The sequence below is a fragment of the Aquarana catesbeiana genome, linkage group LG03 (genome assembly GCF_042186555.1).
Source record: "Aquarana catesbeiana isolate 2022-GZ linkage group LG03, ASM4218655v1, whole genome shotgun sequence".
Lineage (NCBI taxonomy): Eukaryota > Metazoa > Chordata > Amphibia > Anura > Ranidae > Aquarana > Aquarana catesbeiana.
The window spans coordinates 277,500,138-277,521,697 of NC_133326.1; the positions used below are offsets into that span (position 1 = coordinate 277,500,138).

A 21,560-nucleotide genomic window follows, 5' to 3' on the forward strand; every position below is an offset into this window, starting at 1 on the left:
TTTTCTTTGTAAAGTGTTTTGAGAAGCTACCTTTAAAGGTGCTACATAAAGTAAGGTTTATTATTATTATTGCTACATGATGTCATATGATTTGAAGCCATGTTAGGCCAGATAACATAGGAAAATGGTCTGTAGGTGACCAGAGGGTTGTTGCTTTGGCACCCAAAGCTTGTGTGCCCACAGGCTTCAGTAATGCAAATCAGTCCTTGTAATTGGATAGCCATGCAAGACAGCAGATAAGCAGACATGATAAGCTAACCATGATGTTACATATTACCAAGGTTAAGGATACAAGAAGTTTACTATGCAGAGGTCTACAGAAAGGCCAACTGAGATGATGTCTATTGCCACCACTGCTGTAAAATATAACATGACCATCATGTCTGATCTACTGTGTGTTTCATTTACCATGCTGATGTTAATCTTTCTTTTTCTCCCCATTCAGCTTTTTCCCCTGTTCTTTGTCCTTTCGTATTGTTGGTGAGGATATCACAGTGATGTCTGCATTCAACCTCCTCCATTTGATGACAAAGAGCCAGCCAGTGGCCCTGCGGGCCTGTGGGCTTCCCTCAGGTTGACTGGGTGCTGCTTGTTGTATCATGCATACAGAGAGTCCTTAACTTCTGGTGTATCTGCTGCAGGAAACCACCAATTTTTCCTATCCACCATTGAACTGAAACCATTTAAAGTGACTTCTTTTATTAGTTCAAATCCATGTTTATTGAGCACACACATGTATAAGAATGACTACACATTACCCTTTTGTAGTATGCACATTTTCTGAAAATAATCCAGAGAGTCCACATAATTATAATCATCAATATATGTAGTGTTTTGCTGTCGTAAAGAGTTGTTCCTGTGAGTGAAGATTGTTGAAGTAGAGAGAAGTGAGTGTAGGTTACACCAACCTTTGGTTTTTAAATGCACCTCCTAAACATCCCAATCTTGTCAACTGATATCTCTTCACTAGGTTTTAGGGCATAAGGCTTGCAGAGAAAACATCCAAGGGAGATTGATTTGCTTAGCCCTTGCTTGAGCTACATACATTGATTCATGTCAAGATCTGAGCTGCTGTATGGGAAAGGAAGGTATTTCTACTAAGTGGGCCATTCAACTTACTGATGAAGTTTTGTCATACAGCACCAAATACATTTGTTTTGTGTATTTGTGTGTATACTATCTTCTACAGGCTGCTGCTCCTTGTAAATAGCCTTCCTTTATGTCAGCTTCATGTATATTGCCTTGAGCAACTAACTTTCAGTGCCGTGGGTTAAAAGCAGCCACTGCTAGTGTTAAGAGTTGCGTCACTGGCCCACCCCCTTCAGCCCTCTCTGCCATTCAGCTTGTATTAATCTTCTCCCACAATGCATCGTGTTCTGTGAGATCCTGTCAGTCATCTGTTCCTCCTCCATTCACAGAAAGCAATGCATTGTGGGAGAGTATTAGTAGATCTCTGAGTGGCAGAGAGGGCAGAAAGCAGCGGGCAAGCAGTGCAACTCTTAACACTTGTAGCTGCTGCTGTTAACCCATACACCAGAAGATTGCCACTCAGGGCAATATCTGTCAGCTATGAAGAGAATATATTTCTAATGCCGCGTACACACAAGCGGAATTTGGGCCCGCAAAAGACCGATGAGAGTTTTACGTCGGAAAATACGACCGTGTCTATGCTCCATCGGACAAAGATTGAGAGCGTGTTCTCAATTTTTCGGTCGGGAAAAGTTCCTATCCGAAAATGCGATCATCTGTGGCAAGTTCGACACGCAAAATTCCTACGCATGCTCGGAAACAAATCGACGCATGCTCGGAAGCATTGAACTTAATTTTCTCGGCTCATCGTAGTGTTGTACGTCACTGCGTTCTTGACGGTCATAAGTTCACCAAACTTTTACGTGACCGCGTGTATGCAAGGCAAACTTGAGCGGAATCCCGTCGGAAAAGCCATCATATCTTTTTCCGACGAGAAGTCCAATCGTGTGTATGCGGCATAAGAAGCAGAAACCCGCAGGTAATGGCATACACACCAGTAAACGTAACTAATGTATTTGGTGTTCTATTCCCCCCCGCAAAAAAATGAAAAAGAAGAGCAAAATAATGGTTCAGATTTTATCTCTAGCATTATCTTCATTGTTCCAGGTGGTTAGCATCCTTGCCTTACAGCCCCCGATTTACTTAATATCACAGCACTATCTGTATGGAGTATGTATGTTCAATGTTTGTGTGGATTGCCTTCCACTTCTCCATGAAAGCAGTACATGGTTCAATATTTTTATAAAGTGCTACATAAATGAGTTTTATCTGCTTCTTCTCAGTTGAAAGCCCAGTTCTGGGAAATTTAAAAATGATCCCTTGCAGTGCGGCTGCACCTTTACTGCAAGGGTTAGCTGCACCAAGTTTAGTCTAGGGGAGAGTTTTTTCACTTTAACTTACTTGATCCAATTCCCCCATGCCCCAGCAGTGGACTGTCATTCAGCAGTATCACGTCTAGCGCGGGGCTATGTACCCTGCAACGGTCTTGATGTCAGGAGCATGAGGGAGAAGATGCTACGAGGACTGGTCTAGCAGAGCGGAGGGGTGACTATGTAGATCTTCTTTTGTCCCCTAGACCCAAACAAGCAACCAGCCCTCACAGTGCGGGTGCAATCCCACTGCAATCATCATTTTTACGTTTCCTGGAATACAGCTTTAAAATGGTTGTACAGGCTGAATGTCCCCCCCCCCCCAGCTCCCCTAACACTCACCTGAGCCACCTCTCGATTCAGCAATGTGCACAAGGGCCTGGGCTGTCCCGGGACTCCTTCTCCTCGTTGGCTGAGAAAGCAGCTATTGGCTCCCATTGCTGTCGATCACAGCCAGTGAGCCAATGAGGTGAGAGCGGGGAGCTGGGCCAAGCCGCAGCTTTATGTGTCTAATGGACGCATAGAGCAGGGCTTGGGAGTGAGCATGCGCCAGTGCCCCCATAGAAAGCGTCTTGCTATTGGGGGCACTGGTCAAGGGGGAGGAGCCAGGAGCTCCAGCAGGGGACCCGAGAAGAGGAGAATCCGGGTTGCTCTGCACAGAGCAGACAAGCATGACATAAATAAAGAAGATGTATGTCTGCGCTATGGTGGGGTGGCAGCTGACAAAGATAAGTAATATAACAAACTTATAAATAATCTTAAGAAAAAGAGTGTAGCGCCAAAAGTAAATGAACAGCGATGAGATGAGAATACTGTGTTATAAATAGACAGCACATTGAAATAAAGTCCAAAAAATACGTTTATATTGCTGATCCTATCATGGGACTGTGCATTTAAATCTATATTTTTCACTACATTGTTTTTCTATTGTTGATTTCCATCCACAAGATTGGACTTATTTTTATTTATTTTTCACTTTAGCATTTTTTTCACTTTAACACTTTTTTTGAATTTTATTTCAATGTGCAGTCCATTTATAACACAGTATTCTCATCTCATCGCTGTTCATTTACTTTTGGCGCTACACACTTTTTATTAAGTATGACATGCTTGTTATTTATTTTATTTTTTTTAAAAGCCGAACCTTTAATACCACTTTAAGGTGAGCCTTTACCTGTGTAAAGTGACATATCTGAGCTACAGCTGGCAGAGTATGCAGCATTCAATTACTTTCAGTGCTTTCCTCCACTGCAGTGATCTGGTTCCAGTGTACCCCCAAAGTTCTGTGTAAGTTTGGACTTTCTGTGGAGACTTACACAGGCTTTGTGGGAATGGGCTTGAAAGGTTGGAAGGCTTATGCCCCATACACACGATCAGAAATTCTGCCAGCAAAAGTCGGATGTGAGCTTTTGGTCAGAAATTTCGACCGTGTGTATGCTCCATTAGACTTTTGCTGGCAGAATTCCAGCCAGCAAAAGATTGGGAGCAGGTTCTCTATTTTTCGATCGGAAAAAGTTCCTATCCGAAAATGCGTTAGTCTGTATGCAATTCGGTAGCGCAAAAAATCACGCATGCTCGGAAACAATTCGACACATGCTCGGAAGCATTGAACTTCATTTTCTCGGCTCGTAGTGTTGTATGTCACCGCATTCTTGACGGTCGAAAGTTCCGAGAACTTTTGTGTGACCGTGTGTATGCAAGGCAAGCTTGAGCGGAATTCCGTCGGAAAAACCATCCAAGTTTTTTCTGACGGAATTTCTGATCGTGTGTATGGGGCATTACACCAAGTGCTTCCATCCTGAATTCACTTACAACTTCAATATATGATGGAAACACTAGGATTATGAAAATAAGAAAATCCTCTTGTACAAAAGAAGTTGGGTGACATTGCTCTTGCTTGTCATCTTCTACCTTAAGCAAACATTAAGCAATATGTACATGTTATTTTCAGTTAAGATAGCTTTACAGTTTTGGGGCACTAACTTGAATCCAAACTTGTATATGACAATAATCGTTCTGCACAAGTGTCCTTTTATACTTGTTTCAAAGCAGCTTTCCACTAGATGGCAGTAGATTCTTTTTTTTTGTTTTTAATCAAACCCTTCATTGTGTACAGACTGTTCCACTCCTGCACCAGTAGAGTTAAATCTTTCATGCACACACAACGTTTTGCTCACAAAAAAAAGACTATTTCCTGATATATCACAGACCTTTTCCAGCATTAGAAACAATGAAAGTGGCTAAGCAGATCTGTAATGCATTCCAGATATCAGAATGAAGCAAAGAAATTCCTGCAGCCACGCTGGGCCACAAAATATGGGGTGTACTGGAAATACCCCATTTGTTAAAATGAAAAGCTCTTGCTTTGTACCAAAGTACAAGACACATTTCAGGATCAACCATTTCTTCTTGTTTGTTCCATTGTCTACTTGGTAGCTTGTATTCAAAGTCCTTCAGGTACATTTGCTGCAGCAGACCACCCAGGTTTAAAAATACCAATAACATATGCTCTAACTGCAATTTTGTTACTGTTAGGGACTCTCAGCTCTCACGTGTTCTTCTGTTTACTGTGTTGATTGTTGCCTGCATCACCAATGCTTTGCATGAATATTAATGATTTCTTATATTAGACTTTGTACGCATGGGCATCAACACCAAGTCGTTTAGCTCATTCAACAACCCAACGAGCAGCCAGTTATTTAGTGGCAAAAATGTATTTTGAAAGTGTTTGATCAGCAACTCATTAGACCAATTAAATTAGGTACAATGGGGCAGACTTACTAAAACTGGTGCAGTCAGAAACCGATGCAGCTGTTCATGGTAGCCAGTCAGCTTCTAACTTCAGCTTGTTCAGTTAAGCTTTGGCAATAAAACCTGGAAGCTGATTGTGATCTATGCAGAGCTGCGCCAGATTTTGCACTGTCCGTTTTTTTAAATAACCCCCACTGTGCAGTATCCTCTGCTCAGTAAATGGTCAGTCCACCCAAAACTGATATTTCAGTTATTGATGGATCTGGTAGCCTGAGTTATCTGCTTCCATTATGTCTTGGAAACGCCGTCCGCAAGATCTTCCTACCATACTTCCTAAATTTGTTCTCATCCATCTTGAAGTTTTGGGTACTCCCATCAGCTTTTTGGTGCTTCCACTGCTCCTTCATCATAGTATAAAGAAAAAAGGAAAAATCTACCTATTAAGTCACGGGTGTCCAATCTTTTAACTTTCCTGGGCCACATTGGAAGAAGAGGAATTGTCTTGGGCCACACATAAAATACACTAACAAATAGGAGAGCTGATGAGCAGAAAAAGTCAGGCAGATCACAAGTTGAAGTTGTTGTAAACCCAGAGAAAAAAAACCCACAAACCTGTAAGACAAGTCCATAATGAGCTAGTATGCATCGCATACTAGCCCATTATGAAATACTTACCTTAGGGTGAAGTCCTCCAGCGCTGTCCGCACACTGCTATGACAGCTGACATCTTCCCTGGTGTTTCTTCCGGGTTTGCGGGCTCTGGCACTGTGAGTGGCCTGAGCTGCGATGACATCACTCCAGCGCATATGCACGGGAACCGCCGTTTACGGCACGAGTTTTAAAGGTCCGACACAGTAAACCGGATCTTCAGAGCGCATGCGTCGATGACGTCATCAGGCTACATGCATCTGAATATCTCCTAAACTGTGCACGTTTAGGAGATATTCACAGTACATACAGGTAAGACATTTCGTAGGCTTACCTGTAGGTACAATTAAAATGTACCTAACTGACTAATAAACGAACGCATCAATATCTGGTTCGATCTATGTAGTAGCAATTCTCAATGAATTCTCATCGAATATTTTGGTTCTACTTTTGCCCTTTGTGTGCTTCATCCTTGAAAATAATTGTTCACAAATAGAGGTGCTGCCGAAAACTGATGACATGAATAGGGCGTTAATTTGAAGAGTGGCATTTTTTTTTTTTTTGGGAAAGATAAATATAAAAGACCAATAAAGAGACACTGTCAAGTTTCTCTTCAGCCGCATGTGTTCACTAAGTGTAAACACAGTTTTATCAAAATTTCCCCCAAAAAACAAAATTTTTTTGTAAGTTTATGATTTTATGTTGGACCGCATTCATAGCTGTCGTGGGCTGCATGCGGGCCGTGGGCCGCAGGTTGGACACCCCTGTTTTAAGTGAACTCAGAGAGCATCATGATAACTTTGTTTAAAAACATATAATCTCAAAAATGGGTAATACTAATCAGGAGATTTGGAGGTTGAGAGAGCTTTTTTACGGGAACCTGAAAAGATTTAACAGCTTTTAGGCGCCTAACATAAGATTCTAAAGGCATTAGTTAGCACTTGGAATAAAATGCCCATGTATGTAAAGTCTTAGTGTTGTATAAACGTGATCTTAACAAACTGTATCTTATAAAAACATCGAAGCAGCATTGCTATTTTATGTTTTATCATATCCTTTTGGTTGAGTGTGATACACCTGTTATATTGTATGTATACAAATCAAACATTTTCCCTGTACAAGCTGTCTGAATGTGCTTTGGCCATGACATTTTGGGGTTGCGTTGGTTTTGTTTTGCAGTTATGCAGATGCTACAAGTGTTATTGTTACATTTCAACATAGAACAGATCATGTTTACATTTTCAAAGTTCCTAACTTCTACAAAAATAATACGGTTGTTCTTGTTTTATTTCCCGATGTGGCTTGAACTCTTTTTCATACTCATCCAACATTGTTTTTAACATAAATTGCATATTTGGTCTAAAGAATGCACTATTGGGTGAGATAGGAGATATGATTTTATTTACAGCCACGCTCAGAGATTTTGGGGAGAGGGTAAAGTGTTTTAGAGTTTTATTGATTAGAAGATAGACCTTTGGACCACCCAGTACAACTTTTGCAATCCCAGACATTAGCTGGGTTCACATTGGGATATTCACCCATAGCTTCTACCCAAAACATTATGCTTAGTGTTGGGCAATATTGAGCCCAGCGTTTTCAATGGCCTTTTATCTGATGACAATTCCATTTTTTATGAGAGGATGAAGGGATGAAACACTTGCGTTTCCACTCCTTAGGGATTTCTGTGTATGAATTCTCAGGTATGTACACCATTCACGGCCATTCCAAAAAGAAACGTCCCACTCTTTCTGTTGGATTTTTAATGCATTGTATATCATGTGAAATGCAGCAGAAGGAACTGCCAAAGGCTCTCACTCATCCTGTTCGATTATTAGTTTAGTTTATACCATGTGCAATGTAGCAGAAGGAGTAAGGGCTCATGTACACTGCAGCTCAAAGAAGCTCCCATAGGTGTGCACAGCCTATTGCATTAGGGTGTGCACCCCAAAGCTCAAACACATATGCGTGTGTGTGCATGTTTATATACTGACGCTGTCAGTAGAGCAGTGGATGGTGTCACAAGGGCAGAGATTGGTGTCAGTAGGGCAGTGGACGATGTCAGTAGTTTTTATTTTTAATTATTTTTTTGACAATTTTATTTTTAGATTTTTTTATTTTTTTTTACATTTTTTCCTGTTTTTTACAAGAAAAAATGAGTATTTTTTTTATTTATTTGGTGAAATAGCGGTCTAAACAGGGAATATTTTCCACATGGCACACTTGGAATGCTCCTTCCACAGGCATTTGAGCTTTTTTGAGCTTTTATTTTTCTCTGCCCTCCGTATTAGCCAATATGTCCATGTACACTATAGGAGGTTTCAGGAGTTTACAGGCATATGAGCGCACAGGCAGAAAAAAAAACAAGTGAACAGTAAGTGCAGAGCTCAGAATAGATCTCAGAATAAACTGAAAAATAATATATATACTGTATATACATAAAGTGCACATAAATAATCTAAGAAACTCAAACAACATATATATACAGACAATGTGTATAAACACTAAAATATACTTGTATAATAAACCAAAAACTTAATGTACTATGTGACAATCAAAATATGAGTGAATGATGTCCAATAATGTGAAGGAAAAAATTATTTTAAAAATAAATTATAGTCCTTAGTGTTTGGACAGGGGAACCAAACAATAAATTGTAGATATCCAAAACGTGGTTCAAAATAACTGACACTTGAACTGAATAACGATGTGACAAAGGAAAACATGCCCAAACTTGATAAGTGATCCACCACCAGAGAGTCAAAAGGCTTACTGGAGCAATTGAACCCAAATGAGTGTACATGCAATGGGTCAATCAGGCTTGTAGGGCCACACACCCAGGGGAAACTGTCACAGAGGACATGACTTCCAACCAGAAGACCAACTCCAACAATGGACCTCAATGGGATAGGTAATAGACAGAGAGCCACATGGATAGTTGCTCCAATAGGACAATTTTATGAAAAGGAAGAAGTAGGCACATAGTGTAATCCCATTTAAATCGGAAGTAATTTATTCAATAAAAAAAGGAGGAAATACACTCACATTTTGGTAGATAAAAAAAGCACTTAGGAATAAAACAGTGACTTCAGCAGAGCTCTGCTGAAGTCACTGTTTTATTCCTAAGCGCTTTTTTGGGCACGTTTTCCTTTGTCACATCATTATCCAGTTCAAGTGTCAGTTATTTTGAATCACGTTTTGGATATCTACAATTTATTGTTTGGTTCACCTGTCCACACACTAAGGACTATACCGGATTTATTTTTAAAAGAATTTTTTCCTTCACATTATTGGACATCATTCATTCATATTTTGATTGCCACATAGTACATTAAGCTTTTGGTCTATTATACACGTATATTTTAGTGTTTATACACATTGTCCGCATATATATGTTGTTTGAGTTTCTTCTTAGATTATTTATGTGCACTTTATGTGCATACATATTATTTTTCAGTTTATTCTGAGATCTATTCTGAGCGCTGCACTTACTGTTCACATGTTTTCATTTTTTGCATTTGATCTATTACTGTGCTAGCTGCTTTTTTACATTGGTTGCAGACAGCGCGGTATATTTGCTTTATATTTTTCACATTGAAAAAAAAAAACAAACCCAAAAATAAAAGCTCAAATGCTTGTAGGAGCAGCTTTTTTGAGCTTCTTTGACCGGCAGCGTGCATGAACCGAGCTGGTTCATATAGAGTTAAGGTTTTTGATTCACTTGATGAAAGTCAAGCCTTGAGTGGCCATTTCAGTACCCTCCTGCCTGGCATCTGGAAATCAAAAGAGCTCTGAACAGCGGCTGCATCCAATCAGATGCAGTTACTGTTTGGTTATTCTGACAGTGGCAGATACCAGCTGTCAGCGTACAGTAAACAGCGGGGAAGATTCTTCCATCCATGCTGTTTAATTTTATTGCATGTGTACAACTTCACAGAGAAGACCTTTCATCATGGGAATCAGAGATAAAAACAGTCAGGTGCATAATTCAGTTTGATTTATCTATTAAAAGTTGAAATGACAGACTCTTTGTGATAAGGGTTAATGAGTCGACCTAGACAGATAAAGGTAATCTATTGACAAGCATGGATTAGTGTGGGAGGTGGCTCATGAGCTAGGTGGTTTTCTTTCATGACATAGATGAGTGATCACTTCACCAAGAGTAGTGCATAGTCCAATACTGCCTAAGTGGAGGCAAAAAGTTGTGCCGCTTAGTAGTCAGGATAAAGATGGGCAGATAACATACATTGTTCTTGATGATCTTCCCATCTCCAAACAGTCCGGGTTGTTCTGTGCCACGTCTTATTTCACAGTTTATACAGCTCAGCATTTAGGCCTGGTTCACACCTAGGCATTTTTCAGTGCGTTTTCAGTTTTGCAGAAACACACTACAGTCCATTTAACATGGTTTCCTATGGATGTAGTTCACATCTGTGCATTTTATGGAAAGGACCAGGGACTTTTTTCTGGTTTTTGGTTCCATAGACTTCAATGGATCAAAAATGTGTATTGAAAAATGCACAATGCACCTGGAATATGCAAACTGCAACCTGCATAGGTGTGAATCAGGCCTAAAGGCACATGAGACTGTCTGAAACATTTAAAACTGGATAACTTTTTTAACAAAAAAATAAATTGACTGCTTACACTAAGCTGCCTTCCAATTAGTAATCTTGGGAATCTCTGTCATTGTATTATATAAATCACATTCTGTTTCAATGTTCTTCCAGTGAGGATCATAAGAGCATGATTGGCTTAGTGCAGAACATGTACTGTGTACAGTAATGCTTCAAGCAGAAGGTGAAATAATCCCATTCTCATCATTTCTTCTCAAACATCCATTTACATTAGAGAAGAAACAAAGAATGTTTTGTGTTTCTTGCTGTGGCATGGTTCCAAGCACAGTCTTGTACGCTTGAGTAATTACTCTGTAAAACCAAGGTTACCTGATAAATGTCAGTACATTCTCCAGATAAAAATATGTTATTACAGGCTCTAGGGCTAAATTTGCTTTGAAATTAGAAAAACCTGAAATTTACTTTCATGGGAGGATTTGGTTAACCTAAAAACACCTTTCAGAATGAAAACAAAACTTAGGAAGTAATGCTCTCTGTACCTGATCTCCCTGCAGCTGCCTGAAAAACTCCCATCCATGCCTGTCTGTTTGGCCGATATAAAGCGTAGTAAATTACACTGAAGTTGAATTTTCAATGAAAAAAAAAATTAAGTGGTTCATTTCACATTGCATAAGTGAGAAATATTTCAGATCCACAGCACCAAGTTTCATTGTGAAAAAAAAAATATTTCCTATTATTGGGACCAGCATTAGCGCCCCCATAAGTATTTAGGGCTTTTTCTTTTCTTTACCAAAGCAGGATATCCTAGTTTTTGGACTGTGATGCCAATATCAATAATCGCAGGGAGGTTGGTATTCAGTGCAGAATATCCTGGCTCATGAGATGATAAACAAGGGATTAAGTTTAAATGAGGATGGGTTAGTGTTGAGGTTGGTGTTACATGGAGGATTAATGGAAATTTAAGGTAAAAGGGAGAGTAACTGCAATAAGAGTCATTTACAGGGAAAGTAAGCGTGAGGGTTATGCCCTGTACACACGATAGGATTTTCCGACAGCAAATGTTCAATGGGAGCTTGTTTTCGGAAATTCCGACCATGTGTAAGCTCCATCGAATATTTTCTGTCGGAATTTCCGACATACAAAATTTGAGATCTGGATCTCAAATTTTCCAACAACAAAATCCGTTGTCGGAAATTCCGATCGTGTGTACACAATTTCGACGCACAAAATTCCACGCATGCTCGAATCAAGCAGAAGAGCCGCACTGGCTATTGAACTTCATTTTTCTCTGCATGTCGTACGTGTTGTACGTCACCGCGTTCTTGACGTTCGGAATTTGTGTGACCATGTGTATGCAACACAAGTTTGAGCCAACATCCGTCGGAAATAAATCCAGAATTTTGTTGTCGGAAAATCCTATCATGTGTACAGGGCATTAGAGTGAGTTTTAGTGCAGGAATTAGGGTTTAGGAATGGTTAGGGTGAGGGCTAGAGTCAGGGTTACAAGGAGAGTTAGTTTTAGGATTAGAGTCAGTAAAACAGACAGAGTTAGAGTTAGGCAGGATTAGTTTAAGAGTTAAGGTTACAAGAGGGTTAGAGTAATGGTTAAAGTTGAGTTACAGGAAGGGTTATTGCAATGGTTTAAGTAAACCTGACCATAGATAGATCAAAAATCGACTGGTTCAACAGAGACTGGCCAAATTGCGATCAGTGTGTGTCCATCCTTACTTAAGAGAAGTTGATCATTTAATGGACCTCTGTTGAAGGAGAATGTTGGAGTCAGTCACCACCAAGATCTTCTTTTGTCAACTTGAATCGGGCTCCAAGAACAAGAAATAATGCACACGCTATGGGACCCTGACTTTGTATATGGCCCAATAGGACAACTCCAGTGGGTAGAGTCTTCAACTGTATGCAGTGTAAGCATAAGTGGCAATAGCCTTTCACCTATGTTTTTATACATGGCCAGTAAAATTGATCTCTAAATAGGCTGCAGGTCCTTCCCTGGTCCCTGGTGACAGAATTCCTCATGTAAGACTGCTAACACTGTATTCCTGTGCTTTTCAGGAAGGAGCGGCTCTCTTCAAGGTCATCCATGGGAGCCCTTCATGGAGTTGTAGCGGATTCCACTCTCTATTAATCAAAATGGCTCCCTCTAAAGATTCAGTCAGCAGAAGCTTTGTTTGGTGTCTTTTAAGAGCTTTCCAAGTTATATGGCAGAAGGGATCTGCTTGATCCCTTCTTAGGTCCTTATTACGAGTGGCCAAGCATCCATTTCTTACTTGGGCTTGGGGAATCCTATATCAGTAACCTCAAAGTGTTGGCTTTGGGGGCTCCATCTGTTCGCTGCTCAACTCCTTGAGATAGGGTTTGGATTACCTCCTGCCTCAGTCAAGTCCCTCTTCTAAAGTTTCAATGTTGCGTGGCAATCTGACCTTGCCATCTTAAATCTTTCAGATCTCTCAGAATTTGGCAAAATCTGTCTCTGAAAGGTTGTCTTCCTGCAGGCATATGCGATTCTAAGTACTCTTCGCACATCCCACACCAAACTCATTCTCACCACTTGAAAAGGGTTCACTTATCCACAGTGCATTCGAGCCCGTGCTTTCACCAGAGTCAGTGGCGTTGTAGACACTTCCTTTCATCAAGACCACTTTGTGGGTCAACTCAATCCCAGGGGCTATCCTTTCTTCTGGGTCTGCCTCTAGTATGATGTAAGGTCCCTGTTGATTCCAGGTTAACTTCCCTGAGGCCTGTATTGTGGTTGTAACACTCTGTCTTTTCCATCCATCGCAATCTTCCTACCCTTTTTGGAAAAGCATTGAACTATGTATTGTTATGCTGGATGCAACATGGGGTGTACACTCTCTAGTGGTAAACTATGTCAGGAGGCTATGGGAGCCAGGATCCACCTCACAAGTGCTGGTTCCCACAATTAAAGAACTTCTCATAGACCCCAGAGGTCGCAAACACACAATGGCTATCGTGCTGAAGGTTCCTAATTGTCTGCCGACCAAAGGGTCAAACAGCAGTTTGATCTGCAGGTAACCATCATAGGGGAATTTCTCTGCCCCTAGTCCTTTAGTTCTTGTTGGGGCAGGGGCTCGTCATAGAAGTCTCAGCACAGCATAGTTAATTGGGTACCTGATTCAAAGTAGTCCCTCATGTAGATGCCTTCTACTTGAATGGGCACTACAGCAGAGGAGCCTATTGGTTTTGTCTGACATATCCGGAAGCAGTAGAGGATGCAGAACAGGGCTGGACTTTTATTCATCTCCTCCCTCTGTGACAGTGACACCCAAGATTACTCTTCGGAAAATGTCTTGAAATTTGGTGTGCATTTCTCCTCTATATTATGGAACCCAATGCCAAGGGAAACACTTTCAATTGTCTCTTTGGAGTATTGGATAAGGCTCTACTTAAAGGCTCAGGCCTGATCTTCTTTCCAGTTTCATGTTTTGAGGTGGAGCTAACTTATTTGGTTGTGCATCCAACTGACTCCTTCACTGGGATCCTCTGAAGTTTCCCAATGGCTTCTGACGCTATGTTTCATGCAAAGCCCTTATAATTTCCCCCACAGTCTTTAAGGGTGGTATTATCATTGAGTACTGCGTTTTGAAGTGTCCCCAACCTCCCCACAGGCCTAATATTTCTTGTCAGTAATTTTTTGGGGGCTAGTTCTTTTGGACTCTGCTGATGCCTCTGGCCAGGGCAACAACAGCATTCTGTATACCACTAAGGTATTGTTGCATTCCTGCATGAGCTGGCACCACTTTAACCTCTGCTTTTCTGACTGAGTCTGCACTATTTGGACCAGTGACTTCTGCATCTCAGAACTGTCTTGTAAAAGATATTTGATCTCATCTGCAGGTTCAGCGCCTGATTCAGAAACAGAATCACAATCGTATTCCTTAACCTCCCTGGCGGTATGATTATGTCAGATTTTTGATGCTGAACGCGGTACATTGTTTTGCATAGAAATTTGGCGTTTTATATTGTAGGCCTGTAATTCTTAGGAATAAATCACCTAAATCTGTCCAAACAAGAGTCTAGTAGACATCCCGGGTATGATAAAGTTTGAAACACGAAATCATAAATTATAATATAATAAATAATTATAACAAATAATAATATAATAATAATAAAATGTATTCAATAATGTAATCAAATCAAAAACACTGAAATTTGCTCAGTTGCAGAATTATAGCTGTCATTACTTTCAGTGTTTGATGGCGAATTTCCCCACGAATCACTATCGCTCCATTCTGCAAGTGATTCTAATTTACTATCGCTGTTTTCTAGCTGGTCTAAAACCACTTTTGACGTAAAGAGACACTTTTTGGTTGCCATGGATATTCTCAAGTTTCCAGGCAGAAAGAACAGTATATATAATATAAAACTGCAGGCAGGGCACTGGACAAAGCATTAGGGACAAAATGGGTGTGAAATAATTTTATATAGTAATGTAATCTGTAAGATTACAGTGTACTATATGTGTAATGTGTTTTTCACTTTTTGAATTTGGCATCGGGCTCCGTCCACGTGCGTCGTGACCCTCGCAGGGAACGGAGCTTGGCACTGTGGTAGATTGAGCGGAGGAGACAGCTCGCACACACAGCGGGGAGACATCGCAGGATCCTGGGGACAAGGTAAGTAACTTTGCCTGGATCCTGCGATGCAATTCTGAGTGTGGCTTGGGGTTACCGCTTTTGGTAATGAAAATTCACCCCCCCACACTTGGGATTACCGCCTGGGAGGTTAACCCGGTAGTAAACCGCACTTTAAAAAAGGAAAAACCCTGCAAGACAATGGTACGAAGCTCTGAAGGGACGGCACGGGTGCCGTTCCTTCAGAGCACATGTGCCAGTGATGTCACCGGCTGCATGTAGTGTGAATATCTTCCAAACAGTGCATTCACCTTATTATAGGCTTACCTGTAGGTACAAGTCAAAAAGAAGACTTTACTACCGCTTTAGGAACCCACTTTAGCAGAATACAATGTAAAATTTTCCTTTTTTGGAATAGGTCTTGCACTAGTGGTAAAGTCTTGGTTCTTCTCCTCCAAGAAGGTTTCCTCTTCCTTAACCTCTTACACTAATTCAGGATAAGTAGATGGGTCTCTAGAGCATTTTGGTAAAAATTTCAAAACTATGGGATGGTTTGGGCGAGCCCCCTGCAGAACTTGGTTGAGTTGCACTGTCAGAAATTCGAGGGTCAATCCCTTTTTTGGATGATCTGCTGTAAGATTTTATATTCTTGATAAATATAATTGGACCGGTTATCTCATTTTTCTTTTTTTGTGTGTGTTCAACATGTATCTTAGATCAGAAATATTTTTTACCTTTCCATAAACAACATATAGTGCTTCAATTTATTCCAAAGCTATGCAGTCCTTCTGTCCCAACTTTAAGTTGGGATCTTAAAGCTTTGGTGATTCTCTGCATTTTTTCAGTAGCCAGGAAGGATCTTCCAAAAGACCAGCACAGCTTTCAGAATCCATACCTTTTTAAGGTTACAGCAATCTTTTAAAAAAATTTCCAGCACTTTCTTGAATATATAAAAAAATGTGGTTTCTGAGTCCCCAGTGCATATGGGCATTCCTGGTGCAGAGGACTTGCGTTTGAGTTAGGTAAACACTTCAGAACTATTCTACTCCATCAGATGAGACTTTCTGGAAATGGAAGCAGAAATAAATTGTATCTTGCCATCCAAGTAAGGCATTAGCGCAGGGCTGAGGGGTCATCTATGCAATCTAAGATATAGCCTTGGTTCTCAGTAAACAATGCTGGATTCAAATCATAGTCCAATCAGGAGGGCAAAGTGCAATACAAATTTCTGACTTAGTATGTTTGTGCTTGCATTACTTAGTAGTGACTTCTGAGTCCATCTGTTACTACACCAATAGCTACATTTGGGCATTATTATAAAAGAAATAGGTCTGCAAGTAAATGATGGATGAACAGCTTGGACAATGGTAATACCAAAAATTAACTCAATAAAATAAATAAGGCTAATGTTCAATCTCTTTTTATCACTTGCGAGAAGTCTTGTCCGAACACACTAGGTGGGTGGAGAATGACGCTAAAAGCAATTATAAACAACAATCGATGCAACAAATTTCGACAATATAAAGTAGAAGGAATATAGCTAACTACTGGGGCCTTATTGCAATTTATTATTGCACTTTAAACTCAATGGTGAAGCACTCAACCTTCAAGTGAAGGTATTTCTACTAGACAAAGGTAGGTGTATCCTTGCAAAGTGTCCAAAAAACCAACAGTGAAAAGATGCCAAGTGTCCCTAAACAGGTGTAGACACACCTACTGATACCGCTTCAGCGATCCCCTACGCCTCTATTCTTGATTGCAGCTGCCACCAATATTCCTGCTGTCAGTTATTGTCAGAGCCAAGAGGCAATGGTGACATCATTAGCTCTGTCTTAGTGATGGGCAGATGCAAAAAAAGGGGGGAGTGTAAAAGCACAGTTGGGACTTTAGATAAGGTACATATATCATGTGCCTTCATCCCTGGTATCAGCATTAAATAAAAGGGGGGAAATTTGGGACTTTAAATGAGGTTCTCGACATAGTGGGGGTATGTAAAAGGAAAAGATGTTTATTAACATGGAGGACATATAAATGGATCTCAATAATGTAGAACAAGTAAAAATATCTGGATCATAAGGTTACACATAAAATTACACATATGGCATGGACATCAAGGATACATAATGATATCAACTTGGAAACACATGACAATATGGCGATACATATATATGTATCAACTTGGAAACACTTGACAACATTAAAATTGATGAGCATTCCCATGAATTCATATATATACACAAGGCATTAGGGTGGCACAGTGCAATAAATGGCATGATATAAGGTAATAAAAACATGATTACTTGATAGACAGTAGACTAGGTTGATTACCGATATGGATATGTGTTGGCATCATAAATTGACTGACGCGTTTCGTGTTTAAAACACTCATCAGGGGACCTCTGTTGTTGTCCTTGCCCCGAAGCTGCGATGCACTTTGTATGCCCTCCCTTCTCCCCCTTCCACCCCATCTGAGAGCGGGGGGTTTGGAGGACTGGGCAGGGATCCACAGCGCATCGACGCCACGCACCGTGCCTCGCGTTTGATGTCATTGGCGTCATGAGGCGGGACACATGTATCACCATCGCAGCCGCCACAGTTGGGGTGGTTGTACTCTGTCGTGGGCAGTGCTCACCGCCTTGATCGGAGCCCCTCCCTGCACGTGTCGAGCTGACGTGACATTGGTAGGAGCCAGCGTGAGGTTGTGCGGGGTGTATATATTACGCCGCTTGCACGCAGCTACCCATGTCACATGTTTGAAAACGCTATACTGCACAGGGACTTTTTGTTTCTCTTGCACACAAGGAAGGTAACTTTCATGGCACCTAATACGCTACTAGATTCTCTCTATTGTGACTATAATACGTAATATATACTTTATCTATTCAACATAGATCTTATGGCTGTTTTTACCCCCCAATTATTTTGGCGCAGTATTAAGACTGGCAACCTTGGTTTTGGGGAGCTCTGTGGTTGCGCCCCAGTTGCACGCGGCCCATCATTACCTCAGCTTCCGGGATGGACACCCTCATTGCGGCCCTGGTCTCACATTCAACATACCCCCATCATCTACTCTTTGCATGTAAGTATCCAGGACTGGCATATTTGCCCTTTCCTGTTATGCTTAGTATCACATTAGATTAACTATACTTCAATCTTTCTAGATATTCGGGAGCATCCGCCCCTGATGAGTGTTTTATACATGAAACGCATTGGGAAAATTTAGGATGCCAACACATACCCATATCAGTAATCAACCTAGTCTACTGTCTATCAAGCAATCATGTTTTTATTACCTTATATCATGCCATTTATTGCATTGTGCCATCCTAAGGACTTGTGTATATATATGAATTCATGGGAATGCTCATCAATTTTCATATTGTCATGTGTTTCCAAGTTATTATTTTGTATCCTTGATGTCCATGTTATATATGTAATCGCCATATTGTCATGTGTTTCCAAGTTGATATCATTATGTATCCTTGATGTCCATGCCATATGTGTAATTTTATGTGTAAACCTTATGATCCAGATATTTTTACTTGTTCTACATTATTGGGATCCATTTTTATGTCCCCCATGTTAATAAACATCTTTTCATTTTACATACCCCCACTATGTCGAGAACCTCATTTAAAGTCCCAAATTTCCCCCTTTTTTTGAATAGTGATGAGCAGATAAACCCACTATCACATGCTACCCTATATGTGCTGGGTATATTGCACCAGTTAAGCTAGAGGCAGAAGCAGTGGGGGGGATCTCTGTAAGGCCCCATGTACACTGAGCATTTAGCCCTGGTGCATGAGGCTCTGGCGGTAAGGTGCAGACAGTTTAGGTGTGTGTGTCAGCAGACTGCTTGTGTTCTGTTGATTCGTCCCGAGTGCATACTGCCAAAAATGAATATAGCGCTAGGTGCATTCTCCAGCTCTGTTCAGCCCCTGCAGTTGTCAGCCTCTTATAGACTTTATATACTGTATGTGAAAGAGTGTCACACTATCTATTTAATAACTGAATAAACCTTACTAAAATGAATCACTATAAAGTGCAATGTGCTAATGATTATATATATAAAATCTCAAATCATTAATATGTATGTGAAAAAGTGTCACTCTATCAACCAAAAAAAGTTAAACCTTACTACAATTAACCACATGAAAGTGCATAGTACAAGTTATTGAATATAAACTCTGAACACACACATAAATTAATTCAATTAAAGTGCATGGTGCATACAATAGAATGTGTTGTTCAAAACAATGAAATGCAAACAGCTGACAAAATGGGATTGAATTACTAAAACTAAAGAGTGCAAAATCTGGTGCAGCTCTGCATAGAAACCAATCAGCTTCCAGGTTTTTATTTTTTTGTAAAAACTTAATTGAACAAGATTTTTCACACTCCAGTTTTAATAAATCAACCCCACTGTGTTCACAGTCACTCATAATGAGTTGATGCAGGAGCAAAGTGCATCAAACATGTAAACATCATATGTGAAATGCAAAGAAAGAAAAAGGAAGTCCAATAAATGTTGCATTCATATGGTTTGTGCTGCAACTCAAACTTTCTCTTGATTTCCTTATGAACACGGGTGTAACCACCTTCCCCAGTGGACACACTCACACATTTGTGGATTGACTATAGACTATAAAAGATCTACATTAATTATTTTCTCTACAAGCTGGGAACAGCTAAACTGAAGTGGGGTGGGGGAGGGGAGTTGACTAGGGCTGATTAGGAATTTGCTAAGGGTTAAACATTTTTTTTTTTTACTTGTAAAGTTGCTTTAACAAAAATCATATGCAGATCAAAGGTAACTCTTCATGCAAATGAAACACAGTAAATACAAAGTTGTAATGTGACTTTGTATTTCTTCAGAATCGCACCGGAGTAGTGTTTGCAAACACTGCTTAGAGATACCCCGCTCCTGCTGCCTAGGAGTCTCAGCCATCGCTTTGACATCTGGGAATTGCTGTTAAGAGCTGGGGGAAGCAGCAAAAGGTGGAGAGGGACAGGGATGCGCCTCTGCTGCTGCCCAGCACAGTACTAAGTTAAACTAAAAACAGATCACCCCACTCACCATGCTGAAATGTCATTCATAGGACTGGCACGCTAACTGAGGAAGAAGATTCCTCTGCCAGGCAAAGATGCCGTGAATGTGATCAGCTGCCAGATCAAATTTACAGAGCAAGGCATGAAAACCAGATACAGGAGGTGTACAAGAATATTTTTTAAAACAGGGGTTTAGTCCGCACGCATTTGCAAACGCATGTGTAAGTCACAGAGCCTCGTCATGGCACATGCGTTTGCAAATGCATGCGGACTAAACCCCTGTTTTTAACACATACTGTTAGACAGGTTTATTCAGTTGTCTGCGAGCTGGTTGGTAGGTAGACTTGGGTTTTTTCCTGGGCATTCCCCAGGCCTGGTTGTTACCTGTTTTAGCCCTCCAATGCCACTTACTGCGATAGCCAGCTATAGATGAGGGCGGTGGCAAGTTTTTTTCATTATCACGTTTGAGAAGAGAAGGGGCCTGGAGCACAGAAGGGGACACAGGCTGGAAAAGGGGAATGCCTGGAGCACCTGCAGAGGACATAGGCTGGAGAAAAGTAGGGGCTAGAGCACAAGACGTGGAGACAGGCTGGAAGACAGGGGCTGGAACACAAGAAGGAGACAGGCTGGAGAAGGGTGGGGGTTGGAGCACAAGAAGGGGACACAGGTTGGGGAAGGACAGGGGCTAGAGCACAAGAAGCAGACACAGGCTGGAAAAGGGCAGGGGCTGGTGTACAGGAAGGGGTCACAGGCTGGAGAGGGACACCGGGTGCAGACATGTGGATGTGATTGGCTCAAACTATTTACCTTACAGCCTTAGAAAATGGAGCAGGCATAAGGATTATCGAGTTGGCCTGCTGCAAGCAGTTCTGCACCGATGTAACCCTTAAGTCCTTGGCAGTAATGGTTAGCTTGTAGAGGCTGAAGATTTGAACCAGGCAGACTTTTCAACTGCCATCACACTCTGCAAGTGCAGTTGCTCCAGAGCTTAGTAAGTGAGGCTAAGCTTTGCTTTGCAAAGAATACTAGATGGCATGCAAGAACAAAAAAATATTTTTGCTTACACATGATTGGACGATGGAAGTGGGCAGAGCTTCCCCTCATTTACTAAGCTCTGGAGCAACTACACTTGCAAAGTTCATAGTCTGCCTTCAGTGAATCAACATCAATTTCTTATATATCTTGGGGCACTTTTGGTGAGATGTCCGCATCTGAGTTTATTGGTCTCCACATCTGCTGTTACAATTATGAGGGGTCCCAATATCTCTGTTGGATTTTATATTATGGGGAATGCAATATGAGGTGTATTAATGTGCAGGGGTAGGAGAGAACAACAAAAACAACCAGATGGGCAGGATCAGGAAATGGACATTATGGCAGGGAGATCTTGCTGAGTATTGAAGACATATAAGAAATTATGGGTAGGGATCAGTATCAAAATTATAGGATCCATCAATAACTAAAATATCAATTTTGTGTGGGCTGTCTTAAAGTGATATTAAAATAAAATAACTGTGTTTTGTCAAATGAGC

The 21,560-nt window shown here is 40.8% G+C and overlaps 1 protein-coding gene across 2 annotated transcripts in view; it reads left to right on the forward strand.

The window, feature by feature from the left end:
* The window catches only part of MSRB3 (methionine sulfoxide reductase B3), a 250,909-nt gene that overhangs the window by 75,974 nt on the left and 153,375 nt on the right, over positions 1-21,560 (forward strand). The window contains exon 2 of one of the 2 annotated variants that reach the window (XM_073620128.1): positions 446-573. The exons of the other annotated variant lie outside the window; for it this stretch is intronic. Within the exon in view, the coding sequence (XP_073476229.1) occupies positions 498-573 (76 nt within the window). The 5' untranslated portion in view covers positions 446-497. The remainder of the gene's footprint in view (positions 1-445; positions 574-21,560) is intronic. 2 annotated transcript variants of the gene reach the window in all.